This window comes from Pogonomyrmex barbatus, unplaced genomic scaffold (assembly GCF_055798465.1).
Source record: "Pogonomyrmex barbatus isolate J1 unplaced genomic scaffold, ASM5579846v1 scaffold1, whole genome shotgun sequence".
NCBI lineage: Eukaryota > Metazoa > Arthropoda > Insecta > Hymenoptera > Formicidae > Pogonomyrmex > Pogonomyrmex barbatus.
In genome coordinates this window covers 1,845,522-1,867,831 of record NW_028297098.1, presented here as the reverse complement: position 1 = coordinate 1,867,831, position 22,310 = coordinate 1,845,522, and the positions used below count along the sequence as shown (strand labels likewise).

Here is a 22,310-nt window from a genome sequence, read left to right as displayed (position 1 = left end):
AACTTTAGATGTTTTTCCACGTTAAATTAAGTGTTGTTCTATCAATTAAAAATTTATTACAAATAAAGCGATACTTAAAACTGTCACAAGCTATCTTCAATATACAGAATAATAAATCATGAAAGTCTTTTCAGGGAAAGAAACTTCTTGCTTATTCTTATCACATCAACTTTTTACTTTAATATTCTTAAAAATATAAATGCTTTAGAAAACTTGGAAAATGCATTGAAAACATGCGTGTCTGCTGCATATCAAACGAGATAATGACACTTTCAAAGAATATCATTAACATTCATTTTAAAATAAGATTAAACCATATACACACAAACAATATGTGTTCCGCTAATTCGAGGTTTTCCATTTTACGTAATGAGAAATGTGTAACGGTCGCAAATTAGTATCAGTTTCACAATGCAAAAAATCACGTATCAGTATTAAAAGAGTGAACAAGGGTGCTCTGCGAGATTGCTTCGACATAACAAAAGACGAGCGACGAGTGAGATCTATAATGCTGCTCTCATTTGTTAAATGAAGTCGAACGTGTTTAATCAATTAATATCTACTAATTCAGCAATGCTTCAACATGTCATATTCTGCTTACTCCACATACAAGAACAAAGATAAGAAAAGAGCGTCATTGTAAATGTAACAAGTATTAGCTTATAAGATTTGAGATTAACTTGAGTCGAAGAAGCATAAAGATTGTAATAGATAAATCGATATACAAGAGGTATAACATATAAAATTTTTTACCTTGTTTTAAAGAATATAAATATCCAAAGTTCTTGTTTTTAAAAGTGATACCTGACAAGTTATCTCTTGTCAATTTATAGCTCATACTACGTAATACAAATCGATTCTTCTTTGACAAATATATTAACTTTAAAAGTGTATATTATTAAAATACAAAAGAATTGTTTAGGAAACTCATACATCAAATAGAAAACCTATACATCAGTTTATTATTTTTATGTTAAAATTTTAATAAAAAAAACAGTTTATATATATATATATATATATATATATATATACATATATATATATATATATATATATTATATATATATATATATTATATTTCTTCTTAATTATCAATATAAGGTTATTTCTAATTCTTACTTTACAAATAGCTAAAGTAAATAATTTTCAATGATTTCAATAATTATAAACTCTATTAATACGTCCCTTTTATTTACAATTTTATCAATTTTATTGCAATAATAATTTGATTTTAATTAAATTTTACAATTTGCTAATACAAAGATATTGATTTTAAATTTATAAAAACTAGGAAAAAATGATTACTTTTCTCGTCCAACTTTCATTAGAAAATTAAATTTATAAATAGAATACATAACTAAAAGAAAACTATAAGTGTGAGATACTTAATATACGTAATATATATATATATATATGTATATATATATATATATATATATATATATATATATAGAGAGAGAGAGAGAGAGAGAGAGAGAGAGAGAAATGGATATTTAATAAAATAATATTTATATATTTATTAAATACTAGATGTTTTATGTAAAAAAATTCCGCGTTCTATTTATTACTCCAGATGATTTAAAAGAATGACATGCAATATATTCTTCGTGTTTGGTTGTTTATCTCATGTTACACGAAATGACACTGAAATTTCTTAACAAAGAGTACCTTTCCGTGTCAACTATTCGTGCTTACTGCACCTGATACGTGCACTAACCCGTAAGTTAAAAATGTATAAGAACTATAAGAAACTGATACGTTTTTATTGAAAAAAGGTATTGCCAAAAATCGGTATAGATACCCGCAGAATATTTCTTTCTACTTCATTTTTATATATATTTATTACATTTTTGAAGGTACATGTATATGTGCATATTGTAATACTTTTAAAATATGCTCTATGAAGACTATGTTCAACGAAAGATGAATTTTTTTATAAAAGTATATTAAACAGTATGCGAGACGAGAGCTCGAATGAGTATGACGCTTAATGAGTATGTGTCCAAAAAATATCTAGCGCAGAATAAAAATAATACTTATTATATACACTCGTATTTTTGACAAATATACATATTTATATACATATTATATATTTATATACATATTATTATATACATATTTTTCTCCCAAATTCTGATTATTAAACAAATTATTTTTTAGAGAAATTTTATGAAAGCATTGATTAAAAATTTTTTTTATAATTTTAATGTTTTTTAAAAATTATAATATAAATAAAATAATATAAATAAAAGATTTCTAGATGTCTTGAAGAAAAAAATTACAAAATTAATGAAAGCCAAAATACAAAATAAAATAAAGCGCACAAGTAATTAATAACAAATTAATTAATTTGATTCAAATCGAATTAAGTGTCTCCTTTTTGTTCTAACGGAGAAAAATTGAAGATGATGCGCCATAATTTCACGAAGTTAAAGTAATAAGAATCCCACTAACCATCGTTTTCGAGCAAGAGAAAAATTCTTCTTGGCGAAATACTCGTGATATAACTTTTACTTTCTTTAAATTGCATTTCTTATATTTATTATACTTATAAGTTTGATAAAACTTTGCAATAATAATTTAACATATTTTGATTTATTTTTCTGAAATTATGACATATTTTTAGTAATATCAATTACTGTTAAAAAGAAGAATTCATTCAAATTATGCTCAATTACAAAATAATTTATACTTATTAGTATGTATGCTTTGATTTTTATTATAATCTAATTATTTATTTTATTAAAATTTATTATATTTTTAACAAATTTAATTCTATTCTTTTTCTAAAATTCTATTTACTGTTTCCTAATAAAAGACATTTATTTTTAGTTATTCTTTTATTTATTAATTTCTACTTCTGTATTTAAATATTTTTATTAAATATGTCAATTAACATTCTGCAATGCAGTTGTCATATTTGTGCTTTAATTTCTACGAGCATAGATCTTTATTATTTTAATTACTAAATTACAATTACTAAAAGATCTATGTAAATGTTGAAGTAAATAAAACAAAGATAAAATAACAATGACGGGATTAAATAGCGAAGAAACAAAGTGAACTTAGGAATACAAAGAAGCGAAGAATAGAAGTAAGCAAATTGAGTTGTTTGCGCAGTTGTGGTCCAAGTTCCTGAAAACACGATGTTCAAATAATGTCGGACATTACGGAGGCAACGGTAATAAATTTACAGTAATTCTTCAAACATTCGATGAGCATGCAATGAGCGATTTTGCATAAAAGTACACATTATTCATGTAAATATCGATCTTTCACGCTCAAGTCTCTGACATATTGATTTTAATTCAAACTCGCTCGCAGAATTGTATCATTAATGACGAATTGTTCAAGATTGACGATCTCTCATGAAATTTTAAATACATTTCATTATTAAACCGATTATTTTAAGAATAATTGTAATTAATAATTGTACTAGTTGCACAATAATTATGCACAGCAGATGAATCATCAATTGTTATTCACTATTGTGCATAATAAATAAAATCTACATTTATTCATTGTGCGCAGTGAATAATAATAATAAAGTCAACTTATAGCAGCAATTATTTTTGTGAAGCATTTGTACTTGAAATCTGTTTAATGTACATCTCAACTTACCATTCCGATTTTTCTTAAGCAATCGGAATACCAGAGACAGAGCCTCTGATAATAGATAGAGATTCCTCGAATACTAGAATGCAATCTCATTTCAAATTTACACAAAAACACTCGAGGTTACAGCACTCAATTTCATTTAGCAACACCTGTTACAAATTTCTTCAGCCATAAAATTGTTTATTATAAACTAAGCCTGCTGGTCGGGCTGCACTTTCGGCACTAAGACAGTAAATTTGCATTTACAATTTGCCAGCGGCGCAGCTGCTAACAAAGAAACTATGAAACTATGAAAATTATATTACAGTATAATGTTCTAACATGATGATTTTCCCACGAATTACTTTAGTTATCCGATTAATTATTCACAAGCCGAGACTAATCCAATTTACAGTGAGAAAGGTATGTGTAAAACTATGATCAGTATTCCGATTAGAAGTTTGTTAATCACAATTATACGTATTTAATTCAAGCACATATACATGCTTTATTTTCAGATTAAAAAGAAGAGAGTTATAAAACATTAATATTAGTTATACGATGGTGCACAGCTTTTGACAAGCATGTAAAAATAAAATATCTTTTAAATTTTATATAGAGACAAATATCGTTAGGTAAAGAACCATCAAATATAATAAAACAAATTTTAAAAAATTATTTGTTAAATATGTCGTGAAAATTTCTCTGATGTATATTACGTTGCGCATAATGATGTCTGCTGTGCCATGCAGTATATTATAATTTGTGTTCAGCTTTTTATTTGAATCATTATTTTTCATTTTATATTTATTCAATCTGTGATTTTAAATTATCGCTTTTATAACATTTTTTTATAAAATTTTTTTTAGAAATTCTGAAATTATTCACAAACTATCTCAACAAGTTATTTCCTATGTTGCAAAACTAAATTTGTTAAAAGTACATTTTGAAAAAACTATTATTTAAAAGAGTTTTTAAGTGGATTATTTAGCATTAAAAAAAAAATTTATAAATAATGTTTTCAATAATATTAATAATTAATATTAAGAATTTTATAAGAGGCTTAAAATAATTTTCTCTAGATAAATAAAATATTATTTAAGAAAGCAATTTTCCCAGAAATTTTTATAAGGTAAACAAAAAGATTTAAGCATTTTTCATGTTAATACTTCATAAATTAAAGTCTTACATAAATCTTTCACTTTGGCTATTCTTATTTATGTAAAATTTCTCATTTGCTCTCTCTCTATTTTAAAATTTTAATATAATTTATATTATCAATAACATAATTTGTAATATAATTTATGTATATGTTTGTTATCGTTTTCAAAACTATTAATTCTATAAATGGGTTTCTATGATAATCTAATAATATAATATACATATATATGACTTATAAATATTATAATAACATTAAATACGTATATATATATATATATATATATATATATATATATATATATATATACATTATATATAACTTACCAGATGATCAGCATCAGTTTCACACGTATTGATCACAGTTTATTTCACGTGTAATAACAAAATTGTTTGGAATTAATTAATTATGTTATTGGCATTATGTAAATAACTCCAAGCGGTTAAATACAAATAATTCAATAAATATCATATAACATTCATTGTCACAATGAATGATGCGTGAATATTACTTATTATTATTCATATTACAACATAAACTGCAACATATACATCCCGTTAATTGTCCGCATGTTCTCACCTTATAAGACTTCATTAATTAAAGTGTTCATAATATAACAAGATGCTCGAAAGCCGACGTCAAACGCGCCGTATGTCGTTCGTAAAATATAGTCTCATATAATATCACATATTTCGCATCATAAGCACGTAATATGTAATATGTAATATCCAGAACTTCAACACCTTCAATGTGAGAATCAGTGTGGAAAGAGAAATGCACATCTAAATGTAAGAGCTAAATCCCATTACATACAATACAATTTTGATTTACAAAAACTTAGTTTTGCGCAATAAGTATTTAACTTTTAATTAATTTGAAAAAACTATTATTTAAAAGAGTTTTTAAGTGGATTATTTAACATTAAAAAAAAAATTTATAAATAATGTTTTCAATAATATTAATAATTAATATTAAGAATTTTATAAGAGGCTTAAAATAATTTTCTCTAGATATCTCGCGATTTTAGCTATTAAATGTTTGATATGCAATCCAAATTAATTTGCGTTTGCGCGCTCATAATAAAAATTAGATAAAATATTCTTGGACTTTTGAGAAAATATTGCTAGATTTGTTTACTTTCTATTAATCGTACTAATTATCAACCTTGCTACGTGCTCGATATGCATAATATACTAATTTTATCCATAAACCGTCTTTAATATATTTATAAAGTATTGCCCAATGATTTATTTTATTAAGGAAAATATTATTAAGGAATCAGTAGTTTATCTTTAATTATCTGTAATAAGTTTAACTGTTTATATTTAATTCTATTATACTATATATGCATTATCTGCTTGTGCGAATAGCTGAATTAATACCGTTTAAACGGAAACTCAGCTTGATTAATTCACTAGTATGTAGATACGCGGCTAATTGTCTTCTGATGAGCATTCGAAATCACAATTCGCCGTTTGCATTACCCCGCTTGAGCAATACATTTGTCATGATTCGAAATTAACACATATTTATTGCCAGATATTTATTTATTTTTAACTCGCCTTTTATCAATTTATATTCCAATTAAAAGCGCACGATTATTAATATCATCCTTGTTTCAAATTAAGTATTTGCATTTTTACAACAGTAAATGTTAAATACAATATGTCATCAATAGTAATTTTTTTTTATATCATTTTATTTGTGACTGATCTCTTATCGCACGACCTGAAGATTATACGAACATCCGAGAGAAACATGTTTTCGGCACGGAGATCGCGCGCGTACTGAAAATCCCAGCAACCACCCCCATCGACCCTCTCTATCTGCCCTCGTTCCAATACAGACAACGGTGTATATGTAACGTGGTGTATATGTAAAACGCATATATTATATATTTCAAGTTGATAAAAATAAGAATGCATTAGCGAATGTATTGCGAAATCAAGTGTATCTTGTACCAAAATTTTTTATTTATCATTCTTTCTTTTATATTACTTTGATTATACGTAACAGGTAGGAAGTATCGTCTTTATGACACAAACTATTAATACTTTATAACAAACAATAAGTAGTCGCAACTGCGAGAATAACTATCCTATAAAATAATGAGTTATCCAATTATAATTATTAGAATCATTAATTATCGAATACTATCCTATAATAATCCATATTTTCCTAAGTTTCCTAATTGAATAACTTGTATTGAACAGAAAAAAATTAAAATAATAAAATAACTTTATTATAATAATTACTTCTTTTTTATTTATTTAAATTATAAAGTTGGCCATGCAAATTCTATTTTTCCAGCTCAAGATAAAAATTCAATATAAATGTGAGTCACTTTATTGTTATTGGTTATTAAATTAGTTGTTCGATTAAATGTGAAATTCGTGAGAAACTTATATTCGTGATGTGCATTTAGTTGTTAACCGCAATTGTAACAATTTTGTATCTGGTTTGTAACAATATTATATTACCTTTTGTCCCCTATTCACAAGATATCGTTTACTCATGCTAGTTTAACTACGTTGATTGAGTTAAAGCATTGATTCAAATATCAATGCATCAAATCAAATACTGATGGGTACTTCTCATCGTTATAAATTGTTGAAACTAAACTCAAATGCGCAAACAATTATTCTCCATGATTTACGTATATATAAAGATGGAAACAAGTGAAAATGACAGCAAATAGAAATAAAACGTGAAAGAAATAAAACCATTCAAAAATAGATATATACATTAAGATACTCATTACAAAATTTAAGTCACTAATATTATAATATTTTATGCACAGCATTATCGCATTGTTGATTGAAAATAAAAACTCTCTTTATTTTTAATTACACATTTGTATTATACATTAATTAATTATGTACTACTTTCTAAACAAACTTCTATAATTGTCCAATTTTAATATTAACATAAAACTATGTAATGAGCCAAAACGATACGAGATAATGTTAGCTTTAATGAGACGACAAATATATATTTTAAATGATGATCGGAGCCAGATATAGTACAAATAGCCGGATAGTCGGAAATCAATACCAGTCTACTTAAGGACTTCGTAAAATCCGACTACCACATTGAATGTTCCATACTCTCTTATAAATGAATTATATGAAGATCCATCTCTGTGATCTTATAAATGTCTCGGAATCATATTCAGATCTCATCCGAATTCGTTTTGGTGATGTGATCTTTTTCATTGTTTCGTTACTTTCAAACGATCGCTGTCGCATTCGCTTTAATAACATTTGGTGTTGAAGATAAAAAGTATTTGCTATCGTCCGCGTGGAAAGGTATTATCTTATCGCTCGTAATTCTTCAGATTACAGGTTATCGTTTAACAGGTTGTATTGTGTGCCAACAAATAATACTGATCGGCGCTTAATTCCACCTTTACCGTCTTCTTCAGTTTATGCAAATGTGAACGTTTTGTCGAGATTCCATTTGCTTGACCCTTTCAATGCTAAATTAGGATGCGGCCATCGCGCCGCTATGTGCCGACTTAGGAAAGGCAATTTCAAGCACTTCAGAGCTATATTAGTCGACGAATAGATATAGACATGGAAAAGTATTAAAAGTTTAATAATGTCTTTTATATACCACTACACTCAATTTTTCGATCAAATTAATGTTCTTTTACATACTTTTATATAAGCTGAGGTTAATAATTTTTCTTTGTAACAGTATGTGTACAGCAAATATATAAAGAATAAATTTATGATGATTGTCGCACAAAAGGATTGGAAAAACAAAAATTTTATCAAAATTATTAAAACTATAAATCATATGTAATCCAGACTATACTTCGTATCATAAAGCACGATATTACCAAACACCGAAGTAAAATTTGTTTGTAATAGCATGATCGATAAAATTCTCAGCAGTCTGACGTCAATTGATTTTATATATTGACAGCTCTATTTCCTTCCTTGATACACGAAACATGAAATTTATACAGGAATGTGAGCGACAGGAAATTTGTAATTGACCGTGCAGTCATCGTAAAAAATTGATAAATTGATAATAATTTCATTGGTTATGGTCTGGACTATAGTTTATAAGAAATGAAGAAATATACTTATCATTATAAAAATAAGTCATCCGCAATAGTTATAATGTATCTATCAAATTAGAACTGTACAAAGTCTGTTTTAATTTTAAATACAATTAACGCCGAAAAAATTGTCAATTATACAAAAATAAATGATTTTCTTATTTATATTTGTATCTAATTTATATCTAATTCTAACATTTATTATACATTATTCATTATACACGTTTATTCATACTTTTTTAATGTAATCTTTATTATATCATATAATAATGTAATAAACAATTAAAGTTACATTAATTAATAATAGCATGTAAGTAAAAGTAAAGCGTAATGTAATCTTGTATTCAACACTTTCCACTGGGATACCAATTTAGAATACGTGTGTTAATGAGAGACACGTACATGTATATATGTATAACGTATATGTATACATGGTGAAATCTGAGATAGTTTTGAACTCCGCGGGAATTATATCCATGATGAAAATCTCGAACACAATTTAATGAAGAAACATAAGCATGTTGTTAAGTCTATACATATATATTTTTATAACAATATTAATACTAAAAATATAAAAGTGATTAAATGTAAAACTTTAATAAATTATAAATCAATTATTATTTAACTTATTTTTATATTTTCCAGATATTTGCTATTTTTAAAGAATTTATATAAATAAATATAAATTAAAATTATTAATATAAATTAAAGAAATATTTTAATATTTTTAAGTAGATCTAAGAAATGTTATATTAATAATTTATATGTATAGATTTAATATTCAATAAGATATATTACATGTGCACATCAGACAAAGTATATAAAGGAAAATCTCCATTTTCCTTTAAATCTCTGTGCAAGCTCTTTCCATAAATTCAATACTCTTGTTACATACGTAAGAGAAAACATACAAATTTAAATAAAATATTTATAAGATATTCAAACATTCATGAACTATAGAGAAATTTTCTACAATTTTCATGCTATTAATTTATATAAAGTAAAGAATTAATTTATTTTAAATGAACGATTAATTTTTAATCATGTACGCAAGAAATAAGAACAAATATATACGTAATTTAATAACAAAATTGGAGAAATATCTTAATAAAAATAATATATGATATCCATAAAATATATTTAAATATATTTAAATATATTACAATATATTTTATAATATATAATATACACATAATATATAATATATAATATAAACAATACATTATATTTATAATACGTTAATTTTTAATTAAATACTTTAGTGCTTAATTTTAAAAAATATGATATACATAAAATCTAAATGCGTATAATTTATATAATATATATTTAAAAAAAAGCCCAACCGTACATATTCATATTCATATTAATAAATAATAATAATTAAAATATATTGTAATAATTAAAAAAATATATTGTATTTAAAAAAGATGTAGTCTCTTCAATTCCAATTTTAGACATTATACTACACAAAAAAATTAAATTAAATATTATATAAAAAAGTATGAATAACAAAAATATATTCATATGTATTGAGTAAATGAGAAAGATTTTTATTGATGAATAAAACACTCATCTTATTTCTTTTTTGATCAAACATAATCGAATAAATGACTGAAACTTTAATTATGTCCAATAAGATATCCACTATCATGGTACGTAATCGCGTCGGTAATACAAACATGTGACAGTTCCATCAAGTAAACTTCATGCAATTGTATTACTTGCATGATAGATTTTCTATAAGATTTTCTATTGATCTTATAAATAAGTTAATTAAATAAGCAATAGAAATTAATAATAATTGTAATCATTCCGCATTAACTGCGATTACTATTAATATGTATTGATTAAAAATATAAAATCGCTGAAATAGCCAATACTGTGATGATAATAGCTCTAAAAACCATTTGTTTCATTATATTCAAATTATGACTTTATGAATATGAAATATAACGATGATTATCCCATTAAAACAAGCATATAATAAATGACAATTCCTTGTAAAAAATTTTTCTTTTTAACATTTTTTTATTAAGAATCATTATAGCATCATGCAAATATCAGTACATTTTAGCATTTTTAAAACAGATATAATGCCGAGATATTTTATATACCTATATACTATTTATTATATTTTATATATTATATATATATATATATATATATATATATATATATATATATATACTGCATTTCATAAAAAATTCATTGTCTCAATTTTTAAGTATACGTATAATATTATTGTTATATACATATTATCTGGGATCTTAAAATTTCATATCATATTAAATAAAATAAAAATTAGCTTAATAAGTATTCTCAATTATTTAGTATAATTTGATGAGACATTGGCATGTTAACTTGAAGAAATTAAACTCGTGTTTAGAAGTATTTATAAAATAATTTTTTGTTTTATTAATTATTATTATCAAAATATATATGCATATTTAAATATTATCTTTTTGTCTGCATTATTTATATATTCTTATAGTAATCCCATATATATATATATATATATATATCAAGATAAATGTATGAAGATATTTTATATATCTTTTTTTATCGTTACAATACAAAGTATTAAAAAATCGTAGATAAAAATAAATATAGAAAAGATTATTATATCATTTAATATTTTTCATTAATTAAATTGTATATTTTTATAAAATATAAATGATTAAAAATTTTCTTTTTCTAACATATTTGCTGTAACAAACTGCTGTTTCATACAAATAGATTAATATTACATTTTATATCTAAAACCCAAAAAGAAGTGTATACAATTCAAACAATAAAAAAATTTATCCTCTCTATAAATAATTAAATATAAAAAAATTGGTAGTATATATTAATTGAAATACATATTATATTTTAGAAATCGAGAATTTTTAATATAAATATAGATAAGACAATTTATATATTCAAGAACTTTATTACATCTTGTAGATATAAGTAAAAATAAAGCATTTTATATAAATAATATCACATATCTAAATGTATGCTTTTATCATCGGTGCTGTCCATAATATTTTCAAAATCATAGCTAAACCTCTTTTCGATCTGATTGCATGTTGATGAACATTTCTTGTTGTCTTCTATTTGTATTCTTTGATTAATAGGAATATATGACTCATTAATATTGCAAAATTCATCATCAGAAAAATTATCTAGTTTCTGTTTTTCATCCTTCGTATAAGCATTATTTTCTATGGTACATGTCACGGATTCAAATTTATCAGTTTTTGTATATTCTTTTACAATATTTTCAACAGATTGGTTAGTCGATTTTATAAGTTCGCAGTTTCTTATATTAAATTGAAAAATTTGTTTGCTACATATATTCTCTATTACATTTGTTATATCCAAATCATCTTCATCTTCATCTTCGCTTATAAAATCATTGGGAGAGAGTTCATTGAACATCTTGTCTAAAGTTTTATTTAGCTTTGAATTTACTTTCTCTATCTCTAGAATTCTTTTAATTTGCGGACCACGTTTTATTTGTTTTATGTTCGTAATGGCAAGATCTTCAGATTTATTTTTTATTTGTATTTCTTTTACTTTATTTAAAATGTTTTCCTTCTTTGATCGTTTTGGCGTAATCGCCATTTTCTCAAAGGAATCTTCTAGAGATACTTCATTATTTTTAAATATAAATTCATCAATCTTTTTATTATTTTTTTCTGTTTTCTCTTTTACTTTCTTTTGCTTTAACTTTGTAGTATTTTTTATTTCAGTATTATTGTCTGCATTTATTGTAGTTTTTTTTCTCCGAGAATTGGCAGTTCTTTTTTTCGACTTTATGTTTCTAGTATTTTCAAATACTTCAACCAATTCAGGATAACATTTTAAAACCAAGTCTTGTGGTTCAATACTTATTAATAAATTGTCATCTACAGCATCATCAATATTATCATTCTCTTTTGTTCGTTCTTTATATTCTTTTAACATTTCTATTATAGCATGCTGATTCTTCCATATAATTTCATAACTGGCTACAGATCTTATATTACGTATTTTTTTTATTTTATCAGGAATAAATAAGTTTGTCATGGACAAACGTTCACCTATTGCAAAATCTGGTAGATGTAAAAGTTGCCACCTAATAATCAATGTAAATATTTTTTCAAATGCATACTGTGGTTCCCAACATAAATGTTTATTCATAAAATCCTAAAAAATGATAATTTAAAAGAATAATAAAAAAACTATTAATATATCATAACATGTTATCATTATATGTTATCATATTATCATGTATAACAATAAAAGCTTACAACAAATTGAATGACTTGAGGTTGTTTCCATTTTAAATCTAATTTAGTTGGAACTGAATCCTTTCTGATAAGAAATTCATCTATTAATTCTTGGCTTGGAAAATTTTGGTTATGCAGCGCTTTCTTTTTTAATGATATTTCATTTAATATCAATGTTCTCTTTTCCCTATATAAAGATATAAAATATCAAAAATTATTATTTCTAAAGAAACAAATATAAATATAATATAATAATTTTTACCTAAAATCATCATTACATTTCCTAATAGTTCCACAATCGACACAACCTGATTTTGTATGTTTTTGTAATTTTCCATGATGACCACACGATGCACATAAATTTGAATTTAATAAGTTTGATTCAGCTTTGTCCAAACTTGTGTCAGTTCTCCAATCCTGAATTCTAATGAAAAAGAGAACAAGAAAATGATTCAAATGTTGTCATAAGATTTAATGAATTCTATAAACATATCCTTAGTACATCTATACAAACCTTTGTAAGACATCTTCCTCTTTTACAGTCTTGAAAAATTTTAAAGCAGCCTCCTTTCCAACACCATTCACTCCCTCATTATAATCGCAACCACATAGTAAAGCCAATGCTATCATTTTATTTCGTCCAATATTCAAAGTTTTTTCAATCTTTTCCATGCTATAAATGTCCACAGAGCCACCTGTAGAACCACCATTTCCTTGAGTACTCGTGCAAAAGTTTCTGTACACTACTTTTGCACCATATAAGAAACAGTCGCTGTCTTGACTTATACATCCATCTACAAGCTGAAGAAGCATCTTCTTTTATCTAAGACAATCAATAGCTTTTTGATAAAAAATAATTTAAGTATATAAATGTACCCCATCCTCATCTAAGTAGGCACACATAGCTTCTGCTTCACCATTGCTTTGTATACAAGCAATACCCATATATCTTAATAATTCTTTACATTCGTTTAAAATTCGATTAAACTGTGACCTCCCTCCTTTCTTAGCAGTCTTTCTCTCCTGAAATTTACTACGAACATCATTTCTTCGTGCAATAGTCTTATGTTTCAAGGTAGGTGCTTTCCCTTCCAAAATAAATACTGGAAATATTCCATGCATGAGAAGGAACGCCGTACGAAAGTACAAGTTCCTACAATTGGAGTCATATAAATGACAATTTATCAATAATACATACATATTACAAGAAAATATAAAATGTATTAACATTGTTGTTTAATTTACTATTGTTCATTTCTATAAATATAGATTAATCACACTTTAATCACAGTTTATTTGTCTCATTTTTCTTTAATTCTAAAAATTAGAAAAAATAAGATAAATTAAACCAAAATTAAAATTAATTCTAAATTAGTAAAAATGGATATATATGACTCTGTTATTTAATTTACATCTATTTTAATAAATAAAAATAAATCAAATCAAAAGATCTATAAGCAGATATTCACCTGAGATACATCTTCGGTTGTACCGCATTGTCGACAATCGTTTGGCTGTCCACAACCCATCCGCTGAGATCGATCGCGACAGTCTTCCCTTCGAGTTCGTACAGCGGCTTCCTTTCGCACAAAGGCGACAAAATGTTCCACAGATCCTTAACACCCATCTCGTATCAAGGGTATTTACTTATTTTAAAATTAAACTGTCAGCGTCGCAACGTAAATTCACCCTCGTGCCATCTCGTACAGCTAACATGAATACGATGCATTCCACTTTTACTGGTAACCGATAATAAAGCGACTCACATTTGCATATTTTGCTGTTGCATTATGATTTTGTTTCGACTCATGCAGTTTTCATTGCCACAAGTCATCTCGAAGTAGCTGTGTGACAGTTTTATAATTAATAACAAATAATACGTAAAAACTGAAAAAAAGGAATGATCTGAAATAAGGTAAATATGCAGTATTTACATTGCAATGTATTATATTGAATATTTATTGGAAATACAAACTCATTCTCTGAGATGATCATTGAATGCATCGAAATACCTGGCAAATGTTTTATCGAAATCTCGAGAATGCAGGATCACGTGCACGTTGTTTCTGTGACATTTCGAGATCTGCATTTCTTTCACGTTACAAATAACTTCTATTTATAGCAATTCACGAAGATGAGAGGAAAATCATGCATGCACAAAAATAGAACGTATTTGCTGTGATCAAACGACATTTATAACCTGAACTGAGTTTTGCAAAACTAACTAATTAATCTCGTGAAAGACATACATCGACGTTAACAAGACATAAGATGGTCGGCAAAGACGGCGACAGTAGTTTGCCACTACCAGCAGAAAAACTGCCAGAATGTTGGAACCAAGAAGAGAGGATGAGCGCAATGTTTTCACCGTTTCGTAGTAAATCTGCAAATCCGCAAGATTGGATTTCTAAGTACAAATTTTGGAATAATTTAATATATGAATGGTTAAAACACACTATGCAATGCAGCTTTACTATTGTTGATTTAAATGAAGCATTCAAGAGAAAGGGTTGTGCACCACTTTGTCTAGTTACAGTAATCGAAGAGCTTCTAAGGTATTACGATTATTAAATATATATCAAATTTTGTACATACTGTACAAAATACTAAATTTTGCAAACAAATCAGATATGAGACAATATAATAAAGACTGTTATTTGTAATAAAAATAGCATAATTTAAAATTTAATGTTTTATTATATATAACTTGTTTTATATTATATATATAATATATATAGATGAATTTTTTTTAGAAATAATGAGATAATTCAAGAGACTGACTTTTTTAAAGAACCATGTGAAACATGGACAGCATGGTCTATCAACATATTTGTAAAGAAACCAATTAGTTGGTCATTTTCTAAGGTAAAAAGTTATATTGTGGGCCAAAAGATAAATAACATTGAAGTAAGATATGTACATCTACGAATTATGCACGAATTATGTGATGTTATTCTCTCCATTGCTGAAGTTAAAAAAGATATTGTCTTGTTTTCAATATCAGAAATAGTAGAATATTGTAAGAGCAAAACAAAGAAACCAATTACAGAGGATACAGTGAGAATAGCATTGGAATGGTTAAGACAAAGTAGAAAAGTGGCTTTCAGAAAGAACTCCAATCCAAATAGCGAATTATTAGTCAAAATCTCTGTGCAAACAGCAAATGAAATTACAGAGATAGAAGAGGGCATGTATAAATTGACAAAACAGGAGAATGAGCTGATTAAGGAAATAGAGCTTATGGAGCAGGAGAAGCTTAACATTATCAACGAAGCGAAATTGTACTTGGGAAGAGAATTACGTCAAATGGCGAAGACACGGTTGAGGAGAAAGATGGAATTAGAAAAGTCCATAGACAAACGTGCACAGGCGCTTACAAATCTACGCGTTCTCATCACCAACATTAAAGATGCGCAATCTAATTCTGCTATATTATCCGCTTATAAAACTGGATCCGATGTATTGAAAAAGATGGGACAGAACGGTCTAACAGAATATGGTGTTAGAGATGTTATGGATGACATTAACGAGGTAAGCGATTATATTTGTATACAGTAATTTTAATACAAATAAATTGATCAACAAACGGCAATGAGACAAATAAAATACTAATACTTATTCAATAATTAGATTTTAGAGGAGAAGAAAGAGGTAGATTCAGTTTTATCTGAAACACTAAACAACGTGGATTCCGATGACGAATTGGAAAGAGAATTAGCAGAATTATTGGAGAACGATAAGAACGATGAGAATGATGAAGAAGATTTCACTGAGATTTCTAGTTCAAATCCAGAAATTGAAAAATTAGAACAACGTTTGAAAGGCTTACAAATGGAAGGTAAACATTATAGACTTTATTATCACATCTCATATATATATATATATATATATATATATATATATATATATATATATATATATTACCATGCATATTAACATTCATGAAATATATGTGATACAGGTAATTTAGTTTCATTTGGCAAAGATGTAACTGCACTACCATCTGTGCCATCCAGTAAAGAAAAGGGATTAGAACAACCTCTGTAAGTTGCAATAATCACACATATTTATATAATTATAGAATTATGGAGTAATTTTACAAAATCTCTTTTACTATAAATTATTTTCCTGTAGCTATCGTATAGTGAAAAATATAATAAAATGTACATTATGTATAAGTAATCATGCGTAAAGATCTTTTTTATATAAAAATGTTTTATAACTGGCATACATAAAATCAAAATAGAAGATATGTGTAACAATTGACTTTCATTTTCTATCAATTTATTTTTCCTATCATCTATTTATGTTTACAAGGTAATAATTATTAGAATCGAACATCCAGAATTATGAAATTAATCTCAACATAAACAAGAATTAAACTATTTTAAGTCACTACTCCATTCAACAGAGCTGCCATCTTGTATAAACATTCACTAAGGAATGTATAATATTAACAGTTAATAATATAAACTTGCATAGCAAAAGATAAACATTCTTTTTAAATTCGATGACTGCACATAATAATCGGTGGTTCCATTACAAATTCGGAAAAACATCTATAATGGTTGAGTCTTGTCTGAGTATAATAAATGCGTCCGATTTTGTTCTATTTTTACAATTACATCTTGTATCCATGAAATATGACTAGATACTTGTGTATATAAAGAATATGTGTTGGGATCACAATGAGAAGATCCACCTTGCTGTATCGTGCCGAGAGAAACACTGACAATCCCTCGGAGATACCACAAATTATTAGTTTGAAAGACTAAACCACCACCACTGTCACCATCACAAACAGCAGAACCTGAAATGTATAACAAATATGTAAATTACTTCTTTCTTCTCGAATCATTGCACAAAATAATAATTCTTGAATTCAAAAACAGTTCTTTTTTCTTTATTATCTTCTATAACTTTTGTTAATGATTGTTAATAATTGTATATTCAAAATATATTTCTGATATCTAAAAGGTTAGTCAAAAAGTATGTATTTAATATATTTTATGTAATAATTCCTTCATACAAACCATTTGTGTAGCCTGCACAAAACTTGTCAATAGTGATATATCGTTCCGTATCACCAATTTTACTTTCTGCCTTACACTTGCTGAGTGGGACATATGGCACTATAAGAGCTTGTAAAACTGCGCTGGTTTCACCATCTGCGGTTCTACCAAATCCTGCTACCTTTCCGTAAGTTCCCTCTTCCAATAAATTCCTATTTAAAGTATCTATGCACACAGGAACCAGAAAACTCGTCAATACAAATGGTTCGACAAGTTCTAATATTGCGATATCCGAGCCATAATTTCCTGTGAGTCCTATATAACTGCGTTCATAATAAATACTTTTCACCTGCAAAAAATTATTATGTAAACGTTTATGATCGGCAATTTATTCTATACAAATTAATTTGCATCAATGCATTTGTATTATATATACTTGCAAATGTATGTATGTACCCTATTCTTTTTAACGATGCGATCATCATGAAAGAAATTATCATAATCACGAAATATGTTTCCGGTTACTACGTAAATCTTGCTAGGGTCTCTCACTCGCCTAGCGTTGTCATCGTATATACAATGAGCTGCTGTTATTAAGAGATTTTCTTGAATGATAGATGCTCCACAGAAATATTCTTTTGACTTGCCCGGTATATCGCGATACAGCGAGGCATGCCACGGAAATTCCGTAATATTTGGCTGATAGCCGTGTACAGCAGTTGGTCTAAGTCCAACAGGTTGAATGCCGCAAACTACAATAATATTTCGATTGAAATAATTTCAACACGATGATACAAGACTTAATCTTTTAATAATATATAAATTTGTACACAATGTTAAAAATTAGATTTTAATACTTTCATTAAAATTTTCGTTCACAATTAGGAAACAATTTGAAATTATAATTTAAATAGAAAATATAATACCAAATGATACAGATATGTGAATTATCTCAATAAGAATAATAACATATATGATTACTAATTACATATATACATATATACATATATGATTATTAAAACAGATTTGATTTTTAGTAATTATATATATCATTACTAAAAAACACTAAAAACAGATTTATAATTGTGCTAGCATTCTTTTTTTCAAGACCATACCCAAAGTTCATCTGTTGTTACATTGTTACTTGATTTTGGCATTCTAACATTTAGAGTAGGATAATTTAAATCATTGACATTCGTGTGTATAATGATTCTGTCGTTCAAAATTTCAATAAATGTAGAATTGTTTCTATCAAGACTAGCGTGGAATGAAAGCTTAGTGTCATTGACATAAATGTTTATCGTGAGCGGACCTGGAACGCATGTTATAGGTTCTGGTTCCCATTGACCATTTGTATTACATTTCACATTGCTTCTTTGTCTGGAAAGTAGGCTAGTTTCACGTCGATAACTTGTTTTACAGGTCAATGTCGCTTTTGTTCCTGGTAGAACTGGAGATTCGCATGGTACCCAACGATCTTCAGCATATGTTGTACATGCTGCGTCGACTGATGCTGTAGTTAAACCTCTGCAGCGTATTTCTGTCAACATTTTGAATACATAATTAACATACAATGAAATTCATTATTTTCAGAATTGGTAAATTTCAAGTTTATAATCTATATATATATATAAAATTTGTGCTCTAAAAATATAATAATTAAATCTTCACTTCAAAAATAAATAATAACATATGATTATTATATATTTTAATACCTGTGCAAACTGGTATATTCAGCCATTTCCCATCGAAACTGCAAATCACATCGGCCGAACCATTTAGATTATGTCCCTCATTACAAGAATAGACTAGATGAGATCCTAATCCTAGTTCTGTTCCTTCTGGAATGGTACATTGTCCATTTGGGCATTGTGATTCGTGTAATTTCCAACGACCGTTTTGCGGTTGTAATGGCGCTCTGCAAGACTTTCTGCCAGAAGAACTTGTTGGTGAAGTTGGTGGTTGAATAGTAGTTATTGATGATGGATGTGTTGGTCTGGTCGGCGGTAAAGATGTTGGCCATACAACTCCACCACATGATGATGAATTCTCATCGGATCCGTCGGCGCAATCGTCCACTCCATTACATTTTAAATCACCATCGATACAAGCTCCATAAGCACAACGAAAAGCACCCGCCGAACAGCTAAACAAATAAATTACAATTATAAAATATTTATTTCCTGTCCGTTTAATCAATATATAAAATATGTAAGTCGTATTGTAAATATTTTTAAGATTCTCACGGTAACGATGCGCATTCTGATGTCTCATCGGAGCCATCCGCGCAATTGCGGATTCCATCACATAGACTGGTACTATTAATACAGTTGCCATTGTTGCACGTAAATTGACCCGATCTACATACTGCAGGTTTTCTCGTTTGATTTCCTCCCGTTGTCCTGCACTGAGGTTGAGTTTCGTCGCTATTATCGACGCAATCCTGAAATCCATTGCAAACGAGATCCCCGCTTATACAAGCACCATAATTACATCGAAAGGCATAGCTTGGGCACTGAATATCTGAATTTTTACATCTGGCCTCTGTCTCATCGGACGAATCCTTGCAATCAGCTTTGCCGTCACATAACAATCCACCCTCTAAACATTCTCCATTATTGCATAGAAAATTTTCTGGCCTGTTGGAATAATTAAATTAGCCAATATTTATTTACTTAGACTAGATTATATTATTTCGATGTGTAAATACTTACCCACAATTATTATTAGTTTGTGCATATCCATGACCAGTGCACACTGTAAAACCCGAAAAAATGATTCCACCAAATTATAAAAGTTTTATTATTATTAGTTTATTATTTTACATATGTGTCGAATAATTATACATGTGAAAATTAAAGTCATTTATCAAAATTATTATAATTATAATTAAAATTTTTTTAATAATAGGAGATTCTGTTTGATTCTCATATTTCTCATAATAGAAAAATCAATATTATCATTGATTATACATTGATGAGTGATCATATTGGCTAGCAATAAGAAATACTTCAATAAATTTCATAAATGTGTTAGAAACATAAATTATGTATCCATGTATCATCTTCGCTTATTATCTACCAATATAAGTAAACATATTGGCAAGATAAATTCTTCTACATGGAGGTTCAAGGTCACTAAACTGGTTTCTGAAACTGGTTGAGATTACTTCGCAAATCTTTTAAAATATGGATATACGAAATAATATACCAAGTTCCCCTTCACAAACTGATAAAAATAAGTTTTATTAAAAAAGTATTTATTATTTTATTTCAAAATGATTTAAATATAATAATTAATTACATATTAATTACATAGTCGTTTAATGATGATTAAAAGAAAATGCAAAGTAAAATTTTACTAATAGTAAAACTTATAATACAAGTAAATTAAATATAATATTCCAAATAAATTAGATATTTCAAAATATTTTTCTAAAACACATGACATATGTTATATTATTTATCTACGATTTAGTCACTATAAATTTGTCTAGACTCAGAAAATTAGAATTTAAGGAATGTAAAATGATGTTAACATCAGTAGAAAAAACAGCTACATTTTTAAAGCTTTATAATTCTCAATATCTTATTATAATATTTATAATATTTTATTAATCTATATTTATTTATAAAATATATCTATATTTAATCTATATTTATGTATAAAAACATTATCTTTAACATTTTGTTGATATATCAAATTAATTAACCAAAAATTTTCAGGGAAGAAAGCTACGGTACGCGATATTTTTGTAAATTTGCAATTTTGTCTAACACTTGTTATAAACGCGATATCACAAAAAAAAATGTTGGCGTCATATTTTTACTTACCATAAATAATGATTAACAATGTGAAAATCTGTTGAATAATCCGCATAGTAAAACACTCCGTGTGCGAAATGCCAACAATTACGATTCGTTCTTCCTTATATCTCGACGCTCGATCATTTACTGTGATCAACTACTGGATGCTACGAGACTGGAATTACCCAACGGGACAAAATGCGCGCGCGTCATCTTTATATATGTGTATTTAGTAGACACATGCACGGGGAAAGTACATTTTCGATTTATTTGCTGTAAATTTATCTAAACCGCAAATAAACCGACAAAATACACGTATGCATACATTTTTAATTCGATTCAAAGAATTTTACGAGATAGTTTTGCGATAGATCCATTTTGTATCAGTATATTCGGTTAAAGAACTCTGAC

The 22,310-nt window shown here is 26.9% G+C and overlaps 4 protein-coding genes across 10 annotated transcripts in view; 1 reads left to right on the top strand and 3 right to left on the bottom strand.

Moving 5' to 3' along the window:
- Positions 1-6,539, bottom strand: part of LOC105424730 (putative G protein-coupled receptor No18) — a 42,630-nt gene extending 36,091 nt beyond the window's left edge. Inside the window, exons 1-2 of one of the 6 annotated variants that reach the window (XM_089070999.1) lie at positions 6,139-6,539; positions 5,083-5,551 (exon numbers count right to left, since the gene is read on the bottom strand). The gene's annotated coding sequence lies outside the window, so the exon portion shown is untranslated. The remainder of the gene's footprint in view (positions 1-5,082; positions 5,552-6,138) is intronic. The other 5 variants (XM_011635119.2, XM_089071001.1, XM_089071009.1 and 2 more) reach the window with 5 other exon arrangements.
- Positions 6,540-11,737: 5,198 nt separating this feature from the next.
- Gen (XPG-like endonuclease) lies at positions 11,738-14,720 on the bottom strand. 2 transcript variants are annotated; one of them, XM_089085370.1, is made up of 6 exons: positions 14,551-14,720; positions 13,958-14,184; positions 13,596-13,882; positions 13,344-13,505; positions 13,103-13,268; positions 11,738-12,998 (listed from the first exon to the last, which is right to left on the bottom strand). In XM_089085370.1, the coding sequence occupies exons 1-6, from the start codon at positions 14,576-14,578 to the stop codon at positions 11,808-11,810; spliced, it is 2,061 nt and encodes a 686-aa protein (XP_088941496.1). In that variant the 5' UTR covers positions 14,579-14,720; the 3' UTR covers positions 11,738-11,807. The 2 variants fall into 2 exon arrangements, with proteins under 2 accessions (XP_088941496.1, XP_011633419.2); XM_011635117.3 differs by having other exon boundaries at positions 13,958-14,234; positions 14,551-14,708.
- A 632-nt stretch (positions 14,721-15,352) lies between these two features.
- On the top strand, positions 15,353-17,347 carry LOC105424728 (charged multivesicular body protein 7). The gene is made up of 4 exons (XM_089085391.1): positions 15,353-15,636; positions 15,835-16,612; positions 16,712-16,919; positions 17,043-17,347. The coding sequence occupies exons 1-4, from the start codon at positions 15,353-15,355 to the stop codon at positions 17,126-17,128; spliced, it is 1,356 nt and encodes a 451-aa protein (XP_088941517.1). The 3' UTR covers positions 17,129-17,347.
- Position 17,348: 1 nt separating this feature from the next.
- Positions 17,349-22,247, bottom strand: LOC105424726 (coagulation factor IX). The gene is made up of 8 exons (XM_011635114.3): positions 21,927-22,247; positions 20,808-20,850; positions 20,340-20,732; positions 19,809-20,239; positions 19,406-19,633; positions 18,550-18,845; positions 18,115-18,442; positions 17,349-17,891 (listed from the first exon to the last, which is right to left on the bottom strand). The coding sequence occupies exons 1-8, from the start codon at positions 21,970-21,972 to the stop codon at positions 17,641-17,643; spliced, it is 2,016 nt and encodes a 671-aa protein (XP_011633416.2). The 5' UTR covers positions 21,973-22,247; the 3' UTR covers positions 17,349-17,640.
- Positions 22,248-22,310: the final 63 nt, after the last annotated feature.